General features: G+C 46.6%; 1 protein-coding gene across 1 annotated transcript in view; it reads right to left on the reverse strand.

Moving 5' to 3' along the window:
* Window positions 1-22,826, reverse strand: part of LOC115466358 (butyrophilin subfamily 2 member A2-like) — a 223,353-nt gene that overhangs the window by 145,278 nt on the left and 55,249 nt on the right. The window contains exons 6-9 of the mRNA XM_030197547.1: window positions 19,319-19,339; window positions 5,237-5,257; window positions 4,364-4,384; window positions 4,053-4,073 (exon numbers count right to left, since the gene is read on the reverse strand). Of these exons, the coding sequence (XP_030053407.1) occupies window positions 4,053-4,073; window positions 4,364-4,384; window positions 5,237-5,257; window positions 19,319-19,339 (84 nt within the window). The remainder of the gene's footprint in view (window positions 1-4,052; window positions 4,074-4,363; window positions 4,385-5,236; window positions 5,258-19,318; window positions 19,340-22,826) is intronic.

Genomic DNA, 22,826 nt, shown 5'->3' on the forward strand with positions numbered 1-22,826 from the left:
AGAGAGTGTGTGTGGGGGAATGAGCGTGTGTGCCAGGGTGGGGCGCCTCCCTCCCCCTCCCAGATTTAAGTGTGTGTTAGTTGCAGAGAGAGAGAGTGAGTGTGTGTGAGTGTGTTTGTGAGAGAGAGAGAGAGAGAGAGTGTGTGTATGAAGGAGAGTGTGTGCCAGGTGAAGGTGAGTGTGTGCCAGGGTGGCCCCCCTCCCTCATTGTCTGCTTCCCTGCCAGGGGCCCCCCTCCCTCTCTCCCCACCTCCTCCTCCTCCAGCCCTCCCTGCCACTTGATCACGTTCTTCAGTACTCCTCCCCCTGCCTGCTAGCACTGATGTTTACCTCCTCCTCTTCTGTCCCTCCCTGCCTCTTGATCGGCGATCTTCGTGACTCCTCCCCCTGCCTGGTACACACCCACCGTCTCCTCCTCCGGGCCGCCCTGCCACTTGATGTTGTATCTTTGGTATTCCTAGGGCTGGCGCTATAAAAAGAAGCGCTCAGCTGTCCTGAGCGCTAACTACAAAAAATGTTTAAGAAAATGTAAAAACACGGCACCGCAGGCAGCCTTGAGGCATTGGCTGCTGGCTGTGCAGGCTCCTCCCGTCTCTTACGTCACTGCCCCCGGAGCGACGTAGGGGCAGTGACGTAAGAGACAGGCGGAGCCTGCACAGCCATCAGCCAATGGCTCAAGGCTGCCTGCGGTGCTGTGTTTTTTTTTGTTTGTTTTTACATTTTTTGTTGTTTGCGCTCAGGTTAGTCAGCTGATTGTTTTGGTTTTTTTTTTGTAGCACCGGCCCTGCTGCTGAACATGAAAAGCAGCAGTGGCCGGCAATGGGAGCTGGGGCTGGCGCTGTCGCGGTGGAGGAAAAGTGGGCTGGCAGGGCCCGTCTAGGACGGGCCGTGGCTACGCCCCTGGCAGCAGTTTTGAGCGATTCTACTCCTCCCCTGCCTGGGTTGGTGTTTGCTGGGGTGTGGCGTTCAGTGTGTTTGCGGTGTCAACCTTGGGGGGGGGGGGTGTTTTGGTGACGGGCGGCGACTTTGGTGGTTGGGGGACGTGCTGGGGGGTTTTGTTCCGTGTGTTAGCAGTGGCAACCTTGGGGGGGGGGGGTGTTTTGGTGACGGTCGGCGACTTTGGGGGGTGGGGGAAGTTGGGAAGGGCGGATAGTGTGTTTCCAACCTTCTAATGGGACCTCATTTTAGGTTGAGCGCTGTTATTTGCTGAGTGTCATTGCTCCGCCCTCGACGTCATTACGTTTGACGCGTGGGCGAGGCAGACACTCATGGAGCAAAAAAGTGGTCTCAGCCACCTCACTTTAGAACGTTGAGAAAGTGAGGCTTCATTAGAATGTTGGAGGTGCGTTTTATATAGAGAGATGGGGCGTGGCCTAGGGCGCAGATGGGGCGTGGCTGAGGGTGGGTTTATGACTGAGGGCGAATAGTCCGAATAGCCTAGCCTACCAGGAGGACAGGAGTTCAGGGCTTCACTGCCACAGATAGAGTGAGCTTCAGAATGTTCAAGGTGGGATTTATTTATAGAGATTGTCAACCACCCTTCATAATATCATTCATATTGTCAGAGCTCATGCAGGGACCCAATGGGCCCTCTCTAATTCATTGGGATACTTGAAACACATACTTAATATTTCCGGGATCCATTTCTCTAAAATTTATATTGACTTTCCCTCTGCTCCTTTATACATGCCCGATGAGTCATAGATTGTTTCAGTGGCTGCAATTACCCATGTCTTCCATTTGCAACTCCAGTGAGTGTAAGGCCTTCCAGTCTACTCGTTGATTTGAGAACTCTACTTCTATAAGTGCAGATTTTTGTTCAAGTTTACCAATTTTGAATCCAATGCAGCTGTTTTTGATGTTAAGTTGGTGATCTTGAATTTAAGTTTTTAATATCATTCTTGCTCTCTGTTACAAGATATACGCTGCAGTTGATTGGATACTTCCACCATGTTATCGCACTCAGAGGAGCTTGTGGATGTCTTCGTGGGAGAAGGCAGATCATGTTTTGGCCACTTACTAGAGGTTTGCAACGCAAAAGATGCCTCAATCTTGATCTGCCCCTGATTAAGCAATTTGAGAAGTGCAAACGTTGAAGTATTTGATTGTTTTGATGTCATTTTGCAATAATATTTGTGCCGTATTGTGGGAACTAGTCTTTCACACCTCCATTTACCAGGAATCCTTGAATGCCCCCCTCTACCTTTGCTTATTTTAAATGTTTTATCACAGCTGGGGTGATTCAGGTTTTATAGTGAGTTCACGCTAGCTTAGAGTTACCATATGGCTCCAGAAAAAGGAGGACACATTGGTCCAGTCCGGGTTTTGGTTCCATTAAAAGCAAAGGAAGCAAAACCCAGACTGGCTCAATCTGTCCTCCTTTTTATGGAGCCATATGGTAACCCTACACCAGCTAGATGCTGAGATTAATACAGCCTACTTGTCCTTGGAGAAAGGTGAGTCAGTGATATTGTATATCTGGATTTTTAAAAGGCGTTTGACAAAGTACCTCATGAAAGACTCCAGAGAAAATTGGAGAGTCATGGGATACGAGGTAGTGTTCTATTGTGGTTTCAGAGAGTAGGGTTAAATGGTCAGTATTCTCAATGGAGAAGGGTAGATAGTGGGGTTCCCCAGGGGTCTGTGCTGGGACCGCTGCTTTTTAACATATTTATAAATGATCTAGAGAAAGTAACTTAGTGAGGTAATTAAATTTGCTGATGACATGTGTTATTCAAAATTGTTAAATTGCAAGAGGATTATGAAAAATTGCAAGAGGACCTTACGAGACTGGAAAACTGGGAATCCAAATGGCAGATAACCTTTAATGTGAGCAAGTGCAAAGTGATGCATGTGGGAAAGAGGAACCTGAACTATAGTTAGGTGCTGCAAGGTTCCACATTAGGAGCACTGACCAGGAAAGGGATATAGGTGCCATCGTTGACGATACATTGAAACCCTTTGCTCAGTGTGTGGCGGCAGCTAAGAAAACACATAAAATGTTAGATATTATTAGGAAAGGAATGGAAAACAAAATTGAGGATGTTATAATGCTTTGAATACTGTGTGCAATTCTGGTCACTGCATCTCAAAAAAGATATCGTGGAATTAGAAAAGGTACAGAGAAGGGTGACGAAAAAGATAAAGGAGATGGGTCGACTTCCCTATGAGGAAAGGCTGAAGTGGCTAGGGTTCTTCAGCTTGGAGAAAAGACAGCTGAGGGGGAGATATGATAGAGGTCTATAAAATAATGAATGGAGTGGAACAGGTAGAAGTGAAATGCTTGTTTAATCTTTCCAAAAATACGAGAACTAGGAGGCACACAATGAAGCTACAAAATAGTAAATTTAAAACAATTTAAAACAAATCGGAGAAAATATTTCTAGCTTCCTAACATTTCTAATCACTGACTTCAGTTTCAGTAAATAATTATAAAATTGCTCACCATTATCATCAGAAAGCTTTTCTACAAGAGAACAAGAGGGAAGAATCAGTTCAGGCAGTACTACTAATATTAGAACATACATACACTATGATACCCAGTTCTTCTACAGCACGTTCTAACATTTTTTCTATATGGTACCACCTTCATATCAGTCAGCCAAGTTACCAAGTGATCCTCATGCCTGTCAGCCACTCAGTTACCTACTTTTCTAATGATCGACTTAGAAACTGGAATAGTTTTAGCCACAGTAAATTATAAAATTACTATCACCATAATCTGCAGTAAGTATTGCTACAAGAAAACAAGTGATATTAACAGATAATTTAAATATTACTCTAGGACTTCCTCCTCAAAGATGAATGCATTCACTGTGTAACTCAGCCCTCTCCCTGCAAATAATTTGGCTTCCAGAGCCTCACTCCTGCATCTCCCTATGTTATCGATATCCCAGCACTGTCTAAAATCTTAGCTAGGTAACACAGGAAGTCCACCACTTCTAAACCAGGCAGTCCAGTTATCATGAGATCCTCACCCAGCTACCTACATTCCTGATGACTGACTTAGAAACTGAAATAGTTTCATCCATAGTAAATTGTAAATTACTCACCATTATTTGCAGTAAGCTTTGCTACAAGAAACAAGAGAGACAGTGATATTAACAGATATTTAAATATTTCTCCGAGACATCCTTCCCATGGATAAATACATTCACTGTGTAGTTCAGCCCATTCCCTGCAAATAATTTGGCTTCCAGAGCCTTACTCCTGCATCTACTACTACTACTACTTATCATTTCTATAGCGCTACTGGACGTATGCAGCGCTTCACACTTGAACATGGAGAGACAGTCCCTGCTCGATAGAGCTTACAATCTAATTATGACAGACAGACAGGACAAGTAAAGGATAAGGGTTATCCCAGTACTGTCTAAAAGCTTTTAATCTAGTTCAATAAGGGGGAAACTACAATATTTCAGAGTACTAACTTATAACATCCACCAATAACGTACTCCTGTTAAATATTTCCGATTTATTTATTTAATAGAACATATCACTTACATTCACACACACCTCAACAAATACAGCTCACTAAGGAACTCCCTCTTTCACTCCTTTCACCTCGCCATTCAGCCCAACTATGTGCTTCACTCATACCACCATTCTATCTTACTTGCAGCAATATCTTCTTAATATTTTAAACATTTTAACCATTTTAGGACAATCCTTTACATTAATACCCCTGCGTAAACTACACACAGAATAAGTTATAATCCTAATGTCCTCATATCCATAAGGACTGCTTGGATTCAAACTGTCCCAGATTTTAGATTCTCTTTACTGATCTTGTTGCTTATTTCAGCGTTTTGTTGCAAATAAGTTCCAGTGATATTTCCACAGTCTGGACACACTCTATAAGCATCAAGCATTCGCTCTGTCAGAGCTTCTTGAATGTCCCTGATGTTATTCGCTCTTGGCTCAGTGGCTCAGCGCAGAGCAAAGAGGGCTTCCTTTCAGCAAAACACAGCTGACATTATAACTCCTCTCCAACCTTTCACTCCTCAATGCGAGACCGCATTTCGGAAACCCCTTCCTCAGGAGGAACAATACCCTGCACCTTTGGAGAAAACAGTCCAACCCAACCCTCCTGTTCACTGCCTCCGTTTCTACCTTTAAAATCTTTTAAACCAAGCAGTCCAGTTATCAGGAGATCCTCACCCAGCTACCTACATTCCTAATGACTGACTTTGAAATTGGAATAGTTTCATCCCTAGCAAATTGTAAAATTACTCACCATTATCTGCAGTAAGCTTTTCTACAAGAAAATAAGAGAGACGGTGACATTACCAGATATTTAAATATTCTTCCATGACTTCCTTCTCATAGATAAATGAATTCATTTTGTAGCTCAGCCTCACCCTGCACATAATTTGGTTTCCAGAGCCTCACTCCTGCATCTTCCTATGTTATCGATATCCCAGCGCTGTCTAAAATCTTATCTAGATAACAGGAAGTCCACCACTTTTAAACCAGGCAGCCCAGTTATCTGGAGATCATCACCCAGCTACCTACATTCCTAATGACTGACTTTGAAATTGGAATAGTTTCATCCTTAGCAAATTGTAAAATTACTCACCATTATATTCAGTAAGCTTTGCTACAAGAAAACGAGACAGTTACATTAACAGATATTTAAAAATATTTCTCCAAGACTTCCTTCCCATAGATAAATGCATTCACTGTGTAGCTCAGCCCTCACCCCACAAATAATTTGGCTTCCAGAACCTCACTCATGCATCTTTCTAATTAACATCCCAGTACTGTCTAAAATCTTACCTAGGTAACACATGAGGTCCAACATCTTCAAACCAGTCAGTCCAGTTACCTACATTTCTATTGACTGACTTAGGAACTGGAAGAGTTTTAGCCATAGTTAATGGTAAAATTACTCACCAACTTGTGAACAAAATGTTTCTACAAGAAATAAGAGGTAAGAATCAGTGCACACAAATAGAGTCATTAATAATACCAGGGAGAATGAAGATACATACCTGTAGCAGGTATTCTCCAAGGACAGCAAGCTGACTATTCTCACGAATGGGTCGTCGTCTGCAACGGCCCAGGAGACCGGAACTTTAGAGCAAACAATAAACCTCTGGAACGCTCTGTCGCGCGGTACGAGCGCACTGCACATGCGCGAACGGGTTCCCGCCCGCGACAAGAGCATGAGTTCCTCAGTTTAATAAAAACAAACCAGAAAAGCAACTCCAAAGGGGAGGAGGGCGGGTATGTGAGAATAATCAAGCCTGCTGTCCTTGGAGAATACCTGCTACAGGTATGTATCTTCATTTTCTCCGAGGACAAGCAGGCTGATGATTCTCACGAATGGGGTATCCCTAGCACCTAGGCTCACTCAAAACAATGAACATTGGTCAATTGGGCCTCGCAACGGTGAGGACATAACAAAGATTGACCTAAAAAGAAACACAACTAAGTGAGAGTGCAGCCTGGAACAGAACATAAATGGGCCTAGGAGGGTGGAGTTGGATTCTAAACCGCGAACAGATTCTGCAGCACTGACTGCCCAAACCGACTGTCGCGTCGGGTATCCTGCTGAAAGTAGTAGTGAGATGTGAATGTGTGGAATGATGACCACGTTGCAGCCCTGCAAATTTCCTCAATGGAGGCTGACTTTAAGTGAGCCACTGACACAGCCATGGCTCTAATATTATGAGCCTTGACATGGCCCTCCAGAGTCAGTCCAGCTTGGGCATAAGTGAAGGAAATGCAATCTGCTAGCCAATTGGAGATTGTGCATTTTCCGATAGCGACTCCCCTCCTGTTGGGATCAAAAGAAACAAACAACTGGGCGGACTGTATGTAGGGTTTCGTCCGCTCCACGTAAAAGTCCTCTTATAGTTCAAGGTGTGCAACTTGTCTTCACCAGGGCGGGAATGAGGACAGGGAAAAAATGTTGGCAAGACAATTGACTGGTTCAGATGGAACTCAGACACTACCTTCGGCAGAAACTTAGGGTGAGTGCGGAGGACTACTCTGTTATGATGAAACTTGATATAAGGGCTTGGAGCTCACAGACTCTACGCGCAGAAGTAACAGCCACCAAGAAAATGACCTTCCAGGTCAAGTACTTCAGATGGCAGGAATTCAGTGACTCAAAAGGAACTTTCATCAGCTGGGTGAGAACGACGTTGAGATCCCATGACACTGGTGGAGGTTTGACTGGGGGCTTTGACAAAAGCAAACCTCTCATGAAATGAATTACTAAAGGCTGTCCAGAGATAGGCAGACCTTCTACACGTTGATGATAAGCACTAATTGCACTAAGGTGAACCCTTATGGTCTTGAGACCAGATCTGATAAGTGTAGAAGGTATTCAAGCAGGGCCCGTGTAGGACAAGAAAAAGGATCTAGGGCCTTGCTGTCACACCAGACGGCAAACCTCCTCCATTTGAAAGAATAACACTTTTTCGTGGAATCTTTCCTGGAAGCAAGCAAGACTCGGGAGACACCATCCGAAAGGCCTAAGGAGACAACCTCTAAGCTCTCAACATCCAGGTCGTGAGAGCCAGAGACTGGAGGTTGGGATGTAGAAGCGACCCCCCCGTTCTGGGTGATGAGGGTCAGAAAACACTCCAATCTCCATGGTTCTTCGGAGGACAACTCCAGAAGAAGAGAGAACCAGATCTGATGGGGCCAAAAGGGCGCAATCAAAATCATGGCTCCTCGGTCTTGCTTGAGTTTCAGCAAAGTCTTCCCTACTAGAGGTATGGGAGGATACGCATACAGAAGGTCCGTCCACCAATGAAGGAGAAAGGCATCTGACGCTAGTCTGTCGTGGGCCTGAAATCTGGAATAGAATTGAGGGATTTTGTGATTGATCTGAGTGGCAAAAAGATCCACCGAGCCGGTGCCCCACACTCAGAAGATCTTGCGGACTACGTCTATATTCAATGACCACTCGTGAGGTTGCATGATCCTGCTCAACCTGTCGGCCAGACTGTTGTTTTCGCCTGCCAGGTACATGGCCTGGAGAAAAATGCCATGGTGGCAAGCCCAAAGCCACATCCGGATGGCTTCCTGACACAGAGGGCGAGATCCGGTGCCCCCCTGCTTGTTGGTATAATACATAGCAACCTGATTGTCTGTGTGAATTAGAATGATTTGATTGGACAGCCGATCTCTGAAAGCCTTGAGAGTGTTCCAAATTGCTCGTAATTCCAGGAGGTTGATCTGAAGATGCTTTTCCTGAAAGGACAAAAGCTTCTTGAGTGTGAAGTCCATCCACTTGAGCTCCCCACCCCAGGAGGGATGCATCCGTCATTAGCACATTTCGTGGCTGAGGAATTTAGAATGGACGTCCCAAGGTCAGATTGGATAGAATGGTCCACCACTGAAGGGAATTGCAAAAATCGGTGGAGAGATGGATGACATCCTCTAGATCCCCAGTGGCTTGGCACCACTGGGAGGCTAGGATCCATTGAGCTGATCTCATATGTAATCGTGCCATGGGAGTTACATGAACTGTGGAGGCCATGTGCCCCAAAAGTCTCAACATCCTCTGAGCTGTGATCTGTTGAGACGCTCGAGCTGAGGACACTAGGGCCAGGAGATTGTCTGCCGTTGCCTGGGGATGATAAGCTTGAGACGTCCATGTGTCCAACAGAGACCCAATGAATTCTAATTTCTGTACCGGGACAAGGTGAGATTTGGGATAATTTATTACAAACCCCAGTAGCTCCAGCAGTTGAATAGTCATCCTCATGGACTGTAGAGCTCCTGCCTCCGAGGTGCTCTTCACCAGCCAATCGTCGAGATAAGGGAAGACATGCATACCCAGTCTGTGTAGCAATGCTGCAACAACTGCAAGGCATTTTGTGAAGACCCTGGGCGCAGACGCCAGGCCAAAGGGCAGCACACAGTACTGAAAGTGCTGAGTTCCCAATTGAAATCGAAGATACCTCCTGTGGGCTGGAAATATCGAGATGTGAGTGTAGGCATCCTTTAAGTCCAGAGAGCATAGTCAATCATTATCATGAATTATGGGAAAAAGGGTGGCCCAGGGAAACCATCCTGAACTTTTCTCGGACAAGGAATTTGCTCAGGGCCCTTAGGTCTAGGATGGGACGCATCCCCCTGTTTTCTTTTGTACAAGGAACTACCTAGAATAGAATCCCAGCTCTTCTTCCCCTGGTGGAATGGATTCGACCGCACTGGCCTTTAGAAGAGCGGAGAGTTCCTCTGCAAGTACCTGGCTGTGCTGGAAGCTGAAGGACTGAGCTCTCGATGGGCAATTTGGAGGCTTGGAGACCAAATTGAGAATGTATCCTAACTGGACTGTTTGAAGAACCCACCACCTGTCAGAGGTCATAAAAGGCCACCTTTGGTGAAAAAATATCAACCTCCTCCCAACCGACAAGCCGGCCGGCACAGACACTTTTTCGGAGGCTAAGCTGCACTGGAGCCAGTCAAAAGCCTGTCCCTTGCTTTTGCTGGGGAGCCCTAGGGGCCTTAGGCGCACGGCGTTGATGAAAACGCACATGCTGGGTCTGAGCCTGAATCGGCTGACGAGAAGGAGTGTACCTGTGCCTGTTATAGGAATAGGGAGCACTCCTCTTCCCTCAAAAAACCCGCCTAGAAGAGGAGGTGGTTGCAGAAGGTGTCCGGTGGGAGAGAGAATCCATGCCGTCATGATGCTTTTTGATCTGATCGACCATGTCCTCTACTTTTTCTCCAAAAAGATTATCCCCCTGGCAAGGAACATCCGCAGTTTGCTGCTGGGTGTTCTGATCCAGGTCAGAGACACGCAACCATGAGAGTCTGCGCATCACTATACCTTGGGGAGGTACTTGGGATGCTACATCAAAAGTGTGGTAAGACCCCCTGGCCAGAAATTTGCGACATGCCTTCTGCTGCCTGACCACCTGGTGAAAAGGTTCAGCAAGCTCCAGAGGAAGTGCTTCAACTAAACTGGACAGTTGTCTCACCAAGTTCCGTAAGTGAATGCTCGTGTAGAGCTGGTATGTTTGGATCTTGGCGGCGAGCATTGAGGACTGATACATTCTCCTCCCAAAAGAATCCAAAGTCCTAGACTCTCTGCCTGGGGGCGCCAAGGCATAGTCTCTAGTACTCTTGGCTCTTCTGAGAGTAGAGTCCACCACCATGGAATCGTGAGGAAGTTGGGCCTTCACCATTACAGGCTCTCCATGGACTCTGTACTGGGACTCGGACTTCTTGGGGACCACTGGATTAGAGAGAGGACAAGACCAATTCTGCATCAGCACTTCCCTGAGTGTATTGTGCAGGGGGGCCGTTGCAACCTCAGCAGGTGGAGAAGGATAATCCAGGGCCTCGAGCATCTCAGCCCTGGGCTCATCCACAACCTCCATATGGAATGGAATGTCCTTAGACATTTCCCGCACAAAGGATCAGAAAGAAAGACTCTCAGGTAGAGACATCCTAGTTTCAATTGGTGGAGTGGGATCAGAGGGGAGGCCACATGACTCTTCCTCCGAAAAGCACCTGGGGTTCTCGTCCTCTTCCCACAAGCGCTCTTCATCGGTGTCGGACAAAAGCTCAGCCCGAACCCAAGCCTGCCTCAACATCGAGGATCGATGACCTCGTGGGGGGTGTAGAGAAGTCGACCCCTGCTTAGACTCCGGTGAAGCTTCCTCCACCGACGTCAAGGGGGAATCGACCCAGGTGGCAGCCGACGCCGATACCGCAAGCAGTACCGAGGGCGGAGACCTCCTCACAGGTGATGGCCAGATGCCGCCTCTACAATTGGTACGGAAGGTGCAAGCACCTCCGATACCGATGCAGACTGGCAAAGCAACCATTCCAGAAGCTCCGGAAGAAGGGCCCTGATACGCTCGTCGAGAGTTTCCATCGGAAAAGGCTAGGGGGCCGGTGTAGGAGTCGGTGCCAGAATCTGTGGGGGCTCAAGAGCCGGTACCAGGCTGCCAGACGACCGACGCATCGGCACTTCTTGTATGGAGGGTGAGCGGTCCTCCTGGCGCCGACGCTTCTTGGGTGCCGACTCCCTCGGCTCCCCGGAGCTGTTGGTACCGTGCATGGAAGGAGATCGATGACGGTGCTTCTTCGCCTTCGCTCGACGTCATCGAGACTCCTCGGTACCGAAGAGGAGGACGTGGAATCCTCATGCCTCCTCGGGGCCGGGTCCAATGAAGGTCGGTCCCGGGGGGCCTGCATAGCAGTAGGCCTCGAGATGGGTGGAGACCCACTCGATGTCTCACTGCTCCCAGCTCAATGCGGTCTTTCGGCAGCCAACACTTGAACTCTCGGCGTCGCTGCTTCCCTCGATGTCGACGCCGATGCCACCGACCTCGGTACCGATGTCAATGCCGACGTCAAAGTACCGGACCGATCAGAAAAATGTCTCTCGCGCTGAGCCTCTTGAGCCACCTGGGTCCTTTTCTTCATTAACTTACACAGCTTACAGGCAGCTGGAAGATGATCGGGCCCAAAACACTGGAGGCACCATGCATGGGGGTCGGTACCTAAGATGGTCTGGTTGCAGCGAGTACAGCGTTTGAAGCCGCTGGGAGTCTTCGATGACATGAGCGGGAAAATAGCATCCACGAAATCAAAAGGCTCGATGGTGCCAAATAAAAAGGCACAAAAAGGGAAAAAGACGCGGCCGAGCAGCCTAAAGGCGGCCGCAACGAAAAAAGAAAGGAAACTTCCAAAAGTGAGGAAAAAAACTAAAAATTAAGGGAAACTATTTAATAATTAAGAAGAAGTGAGAAAAAGTGGGGGAAAAGGCACGAAAAACGCAAAAAACGGTTCTCTTGAGCCAAAAAAAGTGAGTAGCAGCGCAGACAACTCTCTTGAAGTGTGGATCAGAAAGAACTGAGCGCTGCACGTTCGCGTTGCGGGAAGCCACCCACGCATGCGTGGTGAGTTGGCCTGTGCAACGGAATGTTCGAGAGGATTCTTGAACTTTTGAAGTTTTTTCCGGTCTCCTGGGCCGTCACGGACGACGATCCCATCAGTCAGAATATTGAGCCTGCTTGTCCTTGAAGAATAATGGGTGATTTCAATTACCCCGTTATTGACTGGGTAAATGTAACATTGGGGCACGCTAGGGAGGTAAAACTCCTTGATGAAATCAAGGACTGCTTTATGAAGCAGCTGGTTCAGGAGCCAATGAGAGGAGGAATTTTATTTATTTGTAGCATTTGTATCCCACATTTTCCCAACGATTTGCAGGCTCAATGTGGCTTACATTTGCCGTAATGGCGGTTGCCGTTTCCAGGTAACAGAATTACAAAAGGCATTGCATTAAGGTGCATACATACAAGGTAAAGAAGAATACGTTATGGTATTGCATATTGGTTCCTGAGTGATAGATTGGATCGTAACATACATTAGGTCATTGACTATAGAGAGACCATAATCGACATAAGGTTTAAAGTGGTAGTGCTTGATCATTATTAACAAAGAGGTTATACATTCAAGTGATAAAGAGTTTGGTTTTCTAGTTCATGTGCAATCTTATTCTTTAGTATTGAGGGTGGATGTTATTGGTATGCCTTCTTGAACAGTTCAGTTTTCAGTAACCTTCGGAAGATAGTTAGGTCTTGCGTTGTTTTTATGGCCTTCGGTAGTGCGTTCCATAGTTGTGTGCAGATGTAGGAGAAACTGGTTGCATATGTAGATTTATATTTTAGCCCTTTACAGTTGGAGTAGTGGAGATTGAGGAATGAGCGTGCTGATCTTTTTGCGTTCCTAGTAGGCAGGTCTATAAGGTCTGACATATAGGCCGGGGCTTTCACGTGAACAATTTTGTGGACCAGGGTGCACACTTTAAACGCAATTCGTTCTTTTAATGGGAGCCAGTGCAGTTTTTCTCTTAGGGGCTTGGCGCTTTTGTATTTCACTTTCCCAAATATGAGTCTGGCTGCTGTGTTTTGGGCGGTTTGAAGCTTCTTAATGATTTGTTCTTTGCATCCGGTGTAAATGGCATTGCAGTAATCTAGATGGCTTGGAGGGGAATAATCGAATGTCGCTGGCGAAATACATTGCCGGTGATGTATTTTGGCGCCGCCGCAAACAGCTGGCCAGACCCGTATTTTCGAAAAAGATGGCCGGCCATCTTTTGTTTCGATAATACGGTTCCGGCCAGCCCAATGCATTGGATTTGGCTGGGGTTTGAGATGGCCCGATTCATTTTTTAGCGATAATGGAAAGTTATGTCGGCCATCTCAAACCCCGGCCAAATTCAAGGCATTTGCCCGTGGGAGGAGCCAGCATTTTTAGTGCACTGGCCCCCCTGACATGCCAGGACACCAACCGGGCTCCCTAGGGTCACTGCAGTGGACTTCAGTACAGCTCCCATGTGCATAGCTCCCTTACTTTGGGAGCTGAGCCCCCAAACCCACTACCCACAAATGTACTGCACCCACTAAAATTGCTCCAGGGACCTGCATACAGCCTCTACCACTTATTTCTGCTGTATAACTTTGGCACCCCAGTTCACACCTGAAGACTAATCTCTCTGAAAAAGTCCTTTCTTGAAATAACCATGTTTACTCACAGTTAACTGCAGATCAGAGGTTGTGCCCCACTGGCAAAGAGTCCCCTGGTACTAAGATTAGCAGTAGGTCAGAGCTGGCACAATGGTGTACAATGCCCTCTTTCAGCATCATTCAAGGTAAGAACTACTTTCTCTAACGTGGGTAACACAGGAAAGGGAAATAAAACTGGCTTACAAAAATGGCCACTACCGCATGGACTACAACAGGAAATAAAACAGGGCACACTCTGACCCAGTTAGCAGGGGGGAAAAGAACCATGGGAGTAGAGCCCAGTACCCCAAGGGCGGGGCGGTGGGGGCGGTCCGCCACGGGTGTCATCGGGTGGGGGGGGGCGGTGCACCGCTCCCGCTGGTCCCACTGTTCTGCCTTAAGAAATTTTTTTTTGAAGCACCGGAGAGTGGCAGGCAGTGCCCTCGCGTCTGCCCTGCTAGTAAAGAAGATCTCATCGACGTCGTTGCCCTTCCCACATTGAGTCCCGCCCCCCTTCTGAGGCAACTTCCTATTACCGCGAGGGCGGGCGGTACTCAGTGTGGGAAGGACGACGACGTCGACGAGATCTTCTTTACTAGTAGCAGGCGTTGCCTGCCACTCTTCGGCGCTTTGAAAAAAATGTTTTTAAGGCAGGACAGGGTGGGAGCAGCAGGAGAACGGATCTCAGCTGTCAGGTCGGGGGGGGGGGACTCAGAGGGGAGAAGGGGATTCGGGAGGGGTGGGGGAGCTCAGAGGGGTGTTTAAAGGGGATTAGGGAGGGTGGGGGAACTCAGATGGGGGCTCAGAGAGGGGAGAAGGGGATTGGGGAGGGGTGGGAGAGCTCAGAGGGGTGCTTAAAGGGGATTAGGGAGGGTGGGGGAGCTCAGAGAGGGGAGAAGGGGATTGGGGAGGGGTGGGGGAGCTCAGAGGGGTGCTTAAAGGGGATTAGGGAGGGTGGGGGAGCTCAGATGGGTGCTCAGAGAGGGGAGAAGGGGATTGGGGAGGGGTTGGGGAGCTCAGAGGGGTGCTTAAAGGGGATTAGGGAGGGTGGGGGAGCTCAGAGAGGGGAGAAGGGGATTGGGGAGGGGGGGGGGAGCTCAGAGGGGTGCTAAAAGGGGATTAGGGAGGGTGGGGGAGCTCAGATGGGTGCTCAGAGAGGGGAGAAGGGGATGGGGAGGGTGGGGGTGCTCAGAGCGGGGAGGGGAGTGCTCAGATGGGAGAAGGGGTCTGAAGCTGGAACTGGGATCTGACAAGGGGGCAGGAGGGAAAATGGGTCCATGCCTGGGGCAGGTGGGAGAATGGGTCTGGGGCTGAAAGGGGGGATGCAAGGCATGTGGTGGATGAAGGGGGCTGAAACTGTGGGGACTAGGGGCTTTAAAGGGGCCAGGGAGAACTGGCTGGGGCTGAAGCTTGGGACTGGTGAGAGAAAAGGGCTGGGGTTGAAACTAGGGGCTGAAAAGAGGACAGGGAGAAGTGGCTGGGGGCTGAAGCTCGGGACTGATGGGAGAAAAGGGCTGGGGACTGGTGGGATAGGGGGGCTGAAAAGGGGGGCAGGTGGGAGATGTGGGCTGGGGCTGGAACTAGGGGCAGTGGAATAAGGGGCTAGAACTGGGGGCTGAAAAGAGGGGGCAGAGAGAGAGGGGATAGAAGGGGGGACGTGAGGGAGGGCAGACCCTGGATGGATGGTAGAGGGAGGGCAGATGGATTGAAGGGGCAGAGAGAAAGGGCAGATGGTGGGTGGAAGGGGAGAGAGAAAGAGGGCAGACTGGGGCAGATGGTGCATGGAAGGGGCAGAAATAGAGGGCAGAAGTGGATGGAAGGGAGAGAGGGCAGACACTGGATGGAAGGGGCAGAGAGAGAGGGCAGACACTGGATGGCAGAGAGAGAGAGCGAAGACAGATGCTGGATGAAAGGAAGACAGTGACAAAGATGAGGAAAGCAGAAACCAGAGACAACGAACTGTAAATATATATTTTTATTTTTTTTGCTTTAGGATAAAGTAGTATTGTAGCTGGTGTTAATAAATGTTTATAATAGAACATGTAAATAAGGTAATCTTTTTATTGGACTAATTTTAATACATTTTACTTTCGGAGAACAAAACCCCCTTCCTCAGGTCAGGATAGGACACTGTAATAGTACTATACTGTATTGACCTGAGGAAGGAGGCTTTGGCCTCTGAAAGCTAAATGTATTAGTCCAATAAAATGATATTATTTGTTTTATTTCTATTTGTTAATTTGTAAAGTGGTGATTGGTATTTGTTAGTTTTTTCAAATTTACATCTGCTGTCTTTATATTTTGCACAGTACTAGAGGACATTTTCTGTTTTTGTGGTGTTGCATTGTATGCAGTGTCTGGCATCGGGGGTTCAGTTTAATTTTTGTCTAAATAGAAAGTTTATGATTATTTATTCTATAGTGGATTAGGGTGTATCTGTGTTTGTGAAAAAAGACATGGCTTTCGGTTGGCATTTATTGTGCAGGATCGACGATCTGTACTAACCTGTCTGTTTCGTTTTACAATAGGTGAATTGATGTTCTAGTGCTCACTGTAGTGTTTAAGATGCTTCCTTTCCTTGTGTGACTCGTACAAATTACTGCTTATGGTATGGTAGAATTGCTCTATAGGTCCTGAGTGTTTTGTATTCTCGGTATGCCTAGTACTGGATTTCGGGGGGGGGGGGGGGGGTGTTAAAAAATGACCGGCCCCGGGTGGTCAACTACCCTAGCTACGCCACTGCAGTACCCTAGGCTACACCCACCACAATGCATTGCTAATGTGACTCTGCAGGGCACCTACAGAACAGGTGTCACACTCAAGAGCCACATCACACCAGGGAAAGGCTGTCGGAGGATAGAACACATTCTGCTGTCATGGAGGTGGGTACGGCATTTGAGGTTGGCATACAGGCTGGAAAAAAAAGGTTTTTAGTTTTATTTTTTAGAATGGAAGGGGGTTGGTGACCACTGGGGGAGTATGGGGAGGTCATCCCCCATTCCCTCCAGTGGTCATCTGGTCAGTTGGGGCACCTTTAGAGGCTTGGTCGTGAAAATAAAGGACCAAGTAAACCCGGCGAAATACTGCTTAACGCCGCTTTTTTATTTTCCATTATCGGCGAAAGCCAGCCATCTGGCAGCCACGCCCTGACCGCCCATGTCCCACCTTCGCTAATCTACCGACATCCCCTTGAACTTTCGCTGGCGAAGCGACGGGAAAGCTGCGATGCTGTCAAAATGCCGCTTTCGATTATACCGATTTCGCTGCTTTAAGAAATCGCCGGCCATCTCCCGATTTATGTCGGGAAATAGCCAGCGATCACTTTCGATTATAAGCTGGTTAGTACCATTGATTGTACTAGGCTGCGGAATACTTCCTTGGAAGAAAGGTTTGATCCTTTTAAGTTTCCACATTGAGTAGAACATTTTCTTTGCGGTATTTTCACATGGTCTTTTGAGTGTGAGATTTCGGTCAATGTGACTCCCAGAATTTTCAACTGCCTGAGACCGGAAGGGTGTAGTCTGGGGTGGTTTATAGAATTGGGTTTGTTTGTGTTATATTGTGAGGATAGAATAATTCCAGACCTAGTCCTTAGTGGAGCGAATGATCCGGTGGAGGAGGTACTGGTCCCGGGGCCGCTTGATAACAGTGATCATAACGTGATCAGATTTAATATAAGCTCTGGAGTAAGTACGCTGTTAACAACACTAATTACCTTGTTAAATCAATTAAGTAACATGTGTTGTTATAGAATTCACCTGGATTTCCATGCGGAAATCTAGGTGCATTGTTAACAACTCTTAACAAGCAATAAGCAGCACTAATTAGCAATAATTATGATTTATGCGCACAAATCCCTAAAGCAATATTCTGTAGCACAGTGTGACTAAATCCTAACACGTACCGAAAGGGGCAGGGATATGGGTGAGAAAAATGGGGCGTTTTGTGGGCATTCCAAATTTATGTGCATTATAGAATATGGACCAATGAGATTAAATCTACACACAGAGATTTATGCCATGTTTTCGGTGGTGTAAATGGGTACATTAGTTTTAGTCGCAGTGAAGTCCATCTAGCTGTATCTATATACCGCACATAAATCCAAGCGGGTTTTTGTAGAATACACAGGCGGAATTGCTTACTTGTGGGAATTTACGCGGTCATATATAGAATCCCCCCCCCCCCCCCTAGTGGCTAACCAGTTATATCGCGTGATATAACAACTAATATTCAGTTCATCGCCACTATATTGGGTGGCCAAATCAGACTGCAGAAAGAATAGGTCTAATGTTAGGCTGGTTTAATCAGCGCTGAATACTGGCTTGGTTGATTAAGTTTAAACCAGACAAAAAATAGACCTGATATTCACTGCCAGTTACCGGAAATGGCCCAGCATTGAATATGTGGTCTCATCACCGACCGTGAGAGTTAGCCAGGCTGCCTCCTGCAGTTTGAATATCGGCCCCCAAGGATTTACTTTTTTTATGTTGAAGGAAACGGGTTTGGGTTTGGGGGGAGGAATGGGGTGGGCCACTAAACTACCAGAGAAATCTCAACCTGGGGGGGGGGGGGGGGGGGGGGGTTCGGGTCAGATTGTGCCATTTGGGAGGGGGCCCCTAGATCATCAGAGGGGGCTGATACCGAGATCTGGAACGTGTGGTAAGGTTGGGGGAAGAGAGAGGGTGCCGATACACACTCACTCCTTTTAACCAATTATTCTAAACGGCTCTGGACCCTGGTGTTATTTTTCCTGTGGTAGTCACATGGTCAAAGTTTTTTTGTGATTTTTTTTTTACATTTTGCATGCCTTGGGGGTAACACACGCATTCATTTAATTGCAACTGTGGTAAGGGTTTCCGTGTGAAACCCTTTCTGTATCGATATGCCACAGTAAAACTGACCTAAACCTGTAGTGACCATGTGGGAAGCTTTCTGCATCGGCCCATAAGGATGAATGTATTCACTCTGTAGCTCAGCCCTCTCCCAACAAATAATTTTGCTTCTAGATCCTCACTCCTGCACATCCCTATGTTGTTGTTATCCACATATACTGTGACATCAAACTTCTCCCAAGCACTGCCTACAACTTTAAACCAGGCAATCCAGTTATCAAGAGATCTTCACCCAGCTACTACATTTTTATAGATTGTCAGGGACTGGAATAGTTTTAGCCACACAAAATAATTATAAAATTACTCACTAAATCCTGCAAAAAGGTCATCTAAAAGGAAACAAAAGAGGGAAGAATTAGTGCATAAAGATAAATCCATTAAGAGGAGAACCTCACTCAGGACTGCTTTTATTAAGAGGCGGTAAGTCCAACGTGGGCGTACTGCTCGCTATATAGGAAGTACCGCCAGGTTACCGTAGCAGCCCGGCGGTAATTCCCACCCCTAGCGCGCCATCATTTCCGATGCTACAAAAATGTATTTATTTTTGTAGCGCCAGAGTGTACCCGGCAGTAATTGGCAGTGCCACGTGCTGCCAGGTTACCGCCAGGTTAATGCGGGAGCCCTTACCACCACCTCAATGGATGGCAGTATTGCTGCACAGCCATTTCTTGCAGGAAAAAGAGACTTCTCTTTTACCCAAAATGGCTGCGCGGAAAGTGCTGGCACATGGCATTTCCTGTAGGAAAGCGAGACTTCCCTTTTACCAGCTGCAGTAAAAGAGGGCCTTGGTGCATGTGTAAAACATGCGCTGACACCAGCACTGGCCCCTTTTTGCCGCAGCTTGGTAAAAGGGGACCTCAGCTACTTAAGTTTCTACTCATTGACTTAGGAACTGGAATAGTTTCAGTCATAGAAAATAATTATAAAATTACTCACCATTATCAGCAGAAAGCTTTGCTGCAAGAGAACAAAAGAGGGAAGAATAAGTGCACACAGACAGAGACATTAGCAGGTATTTAAGTATTCCTTCTGGATTTACTCCCAAAGCACAGTTTAGGTATGGAGAAACATTACAGTTTCTGTTTCCAACTTGGCCCTGATGCTCAGAAAACCTAACACCAGCTACGAGCTGGCGTAGGGTTTGCAGTGTTAAGGGCACCCTCGTTAGCTGTGCTGTGCATTGGAGGGAATAGGAAATTCCCTCTTTAGCATGCTCATTGCACTGTTCTTCAGCGCACATGTTGGTTCCCATGCTTTAATCCTTCTGAGCATTGTGTACTTGAAAAGCAGTCGCTAGTCTGGCGCTAATGGCCTTTTGTACCTGCATTTGCTTCTGAGCATCAGGGCATGAGTTGCTCAGCCCTCTCCCCACAAATAATATGGCTTCCAGATTCCCACTCCTACACCTTCCTGTGCTATCGGTATCCACATCTATTGAGATAGCAGACTCCTTCCCAGCACTGTCTAAAATATTTCCTAGGTAACACATGAGGTCCAGCACCTTCAAACCAGGCGGTCCAGTTTATTTATTTATTTAGTTTATTTTATTTGTTTGTTACTTATATCCCACATTTTCCCACTCATGCAGGCGCAATGTGGCTTACAGAGAATTAAATAAGAGTACAAACTTAAAAGCTTAGGCAAGCATAAAAGAAGCAAGTAGGAGGGGAGATCCTCACTTAGATACTACATTTCTATAGAATGACAGGGACTGGAACAGTTTCAGCCACAAAAAATTATAACATTCCTCCTAGATAAATGCATTCAACGAGTAGCTCATCCCTCTGCAAATAAATTTGTCTTCCAAAGCCTCCCTCCTGCAACTTCCTATGTTTTCGGTATTGACAAATACTGGGGCAGCAGACTCCTTCTCAGCACTGTCTAAAATCTATCTAGGAGGTCCACCACCTTCCAGGGCCGTGCAAACACGGTAAGCGGGGTAAGCAATGCAGGAGGGCGCCGACCTCTGGAGGGCACCACTCACTTGCAAAATCTTTTCCCTGAAGTTGTGATTCTCCTCTGCCCTTCCCTCTCAGCATCAGGAAGTGAAAGTAGCCCAGCAGTGCTGAGACAGACACGCTCTGCTAAAGCTCTTTTAAAGAGTACAACCAGCAGCTATTTATGGCTTTGGTGTGGGAACAACTTTTCATTCAGGGTGAGCTTGAAGAACATTCAAATTAAAGAGAACAGGTTTGGAGGGAGGTGTGCAAGTGAGACTGGGGAGAAATAAAAAATAAATAGTGTAATTGTTATCTGTAAGTGGTTCAAAGTTTTTGTTTTTGTTTTCTGAGCATGTACACTGGACTGGAGGGCATGACTGCAATGTGTACATAATTATCATAGCTACAGCTAAAATCCATTTAATTGGCTGAGGTTCAAAGAGGAAGTTTTAGCTGATGCTATAGTGTAGAATAGCTGGTAAGTAAAAAAATCTGATTGCTTTTTTTGTGTGTTTGTTTTTATATAAAACATTCTGCTTGGATAGGAAGAGTTTGTGATATTTGAAAATACATTTTGCTTTAATGAAATTGCTAAACTTTAGAGTCAGAGACTTATCAATGAGGGATACATACAGTGGAAAGGAAGCCCTGGAAACGGAATTAAGAGGACAGATAGCAGCAGAATTAGATACTAGGACAGCATGATCAGAAAAAGAAAGTCACCAGCCAACAAAGGTAGAAAAAAATCATTGTATTTTCATTTTAGTGTTTGTAATATGTCCACTTTGAGAATTTACATCTACTATCTTATTTTGCAATGTATAGCAGTCTCCAAGATACTGGGCTCCCAGTGAGCCAGCAAGGTCAGACTGTGTAAATGAGATGGAGACCCCCCACCCCCCACACCTAACAAAGACAGGAACATGCATAATCAAAGCTTAGGTCTCTGCAGTTACAAGGGCTGGCCATTCCTAATTATGCTAATAGTTTTTAATAGGCTAAGTCCCACTGAAAAGCCTCTTTATAAAGGCAGTGCTTTCTCTGGAGAGCAGTGTTAAGAAACAGCAGGAATTGTGTTTATTTTTTTAAACTGCTTTCCTGTGTAAGCTAATTTGCAGTTTTCTAGTATATGCTTGACATTGAAGGGTGTGGTAGACCCTTTTGTCAGGTCTGGCTGGGCCTGTAGTTTTCAGTCTAAAGGAAAGACAGGTAGCAATGGAGAAACATCTAATGAAGAAGCGAGATGGGGGGGGGGAGGTGGGGGGGGGGCGCCAACTGATAGTCTGCAGGGGGGCACCAGAGACCCTTGGCACGGCCCTGCCACCTTCAAACCAGGTAGTCCAGTTACCAAGAGATCCACAGATACTACATTTGTATAGAATGACTGGGACTGGAATAGTTTCAGCCGAGGGGGCGCTGTTGAGTCACTGACAAGAATGGATGCTTGAACAGTCTTTCCTTTCCATCTAGAAAATCATTCCAAGGTTGTTAAACTTTAGCAAATTAAAAATGTTTTTGGAAATCCTCATTATAAACCTACACTCAACATGTCAATGTCAAAATCAACCAAAGGGGACTCCGTTACCCTTCTACAATCTGGATCTAAAAGAAGCAAGCAAGATCCTCCACCAGAGAAATCTTGCAGGAAGGCCTCTTTTACTTCAGCGGACCTTATGATGGATGAAATCCTTGCTCTAAAAGACTTTACCACTAAGCATTATAAAATGTGATTTAAAACTAGAAATACAAAGCACTTACAGCTTTACTCTCTGCTTTTCAAATCCAAGTGGAATCTCTGGAATCATGAGCAGATGAAGCGGCCCTTTCTCTAGCACAACACCGGGATAAGACGACCCAACATATTGCAAACTGGAACTCGAGATAATCACCACAGAAGAAATAATATCAGAATAATCGGACTGAGAAGGTGCCAAAGGCGCAAATATGATACAATTTCTTACCTCATGGCTTCCTGAAGTACTACTTATCACCACTGAACTTCCTCTACAATTTGAGCGAGCACACAGAACGCCATCTAGACTTACACAGGGTGTTCAACACCCTAGGCCTGTTGTGACGAAGCTTCTACGATTTCCACAGGCATCAAAAATATTATCTACTACTACTACTTATCATTTCTAAAGCGTTACTAGACGTACGCAGTTCTGTTCACTTGAACATGAAGAGACAGAGTAAGACCTTCGTGGAATCTTTTCTGGAAGCAAGCAAAACTCGGGAGACACCCTCTGAAAGACCTAAGGAGGCAAATTTTAAGCTCTCAACATCCAGGCCATGAGAGCCAGAGACTGGAGGTTGAGATGTAGAAGCAACCCCTCATTCTGAGTGATGAGGGTTGGAAAACACTCCAATCTCCACGGTTCTTCGAAGGACAACTCCAGAAGAAGAGGGAACCAAATCTGACGCGGCCAGAAAGGTGCAATCAGGATCATGGTTCCACAATCTTACTTGAGTTTCAGCAAAGTCTTCCATACTAGAGGTGTGTA

Source organism: Microcaecilia unicolor, chromosome 3 (genome assembly GCF_901765095.1).
Source record: "Microcaecilia unicolor chromosome 3, aMicUni1.1, whole genome shotgun sequence".
In the NCBI taxonomy this organism is placed as follows: Eukaryota; Metazoa; Chordata; class Amphibia; order Gymnophiona; family Siphonopidae; genus Microcaecilia; species Microcaecilia unicolor.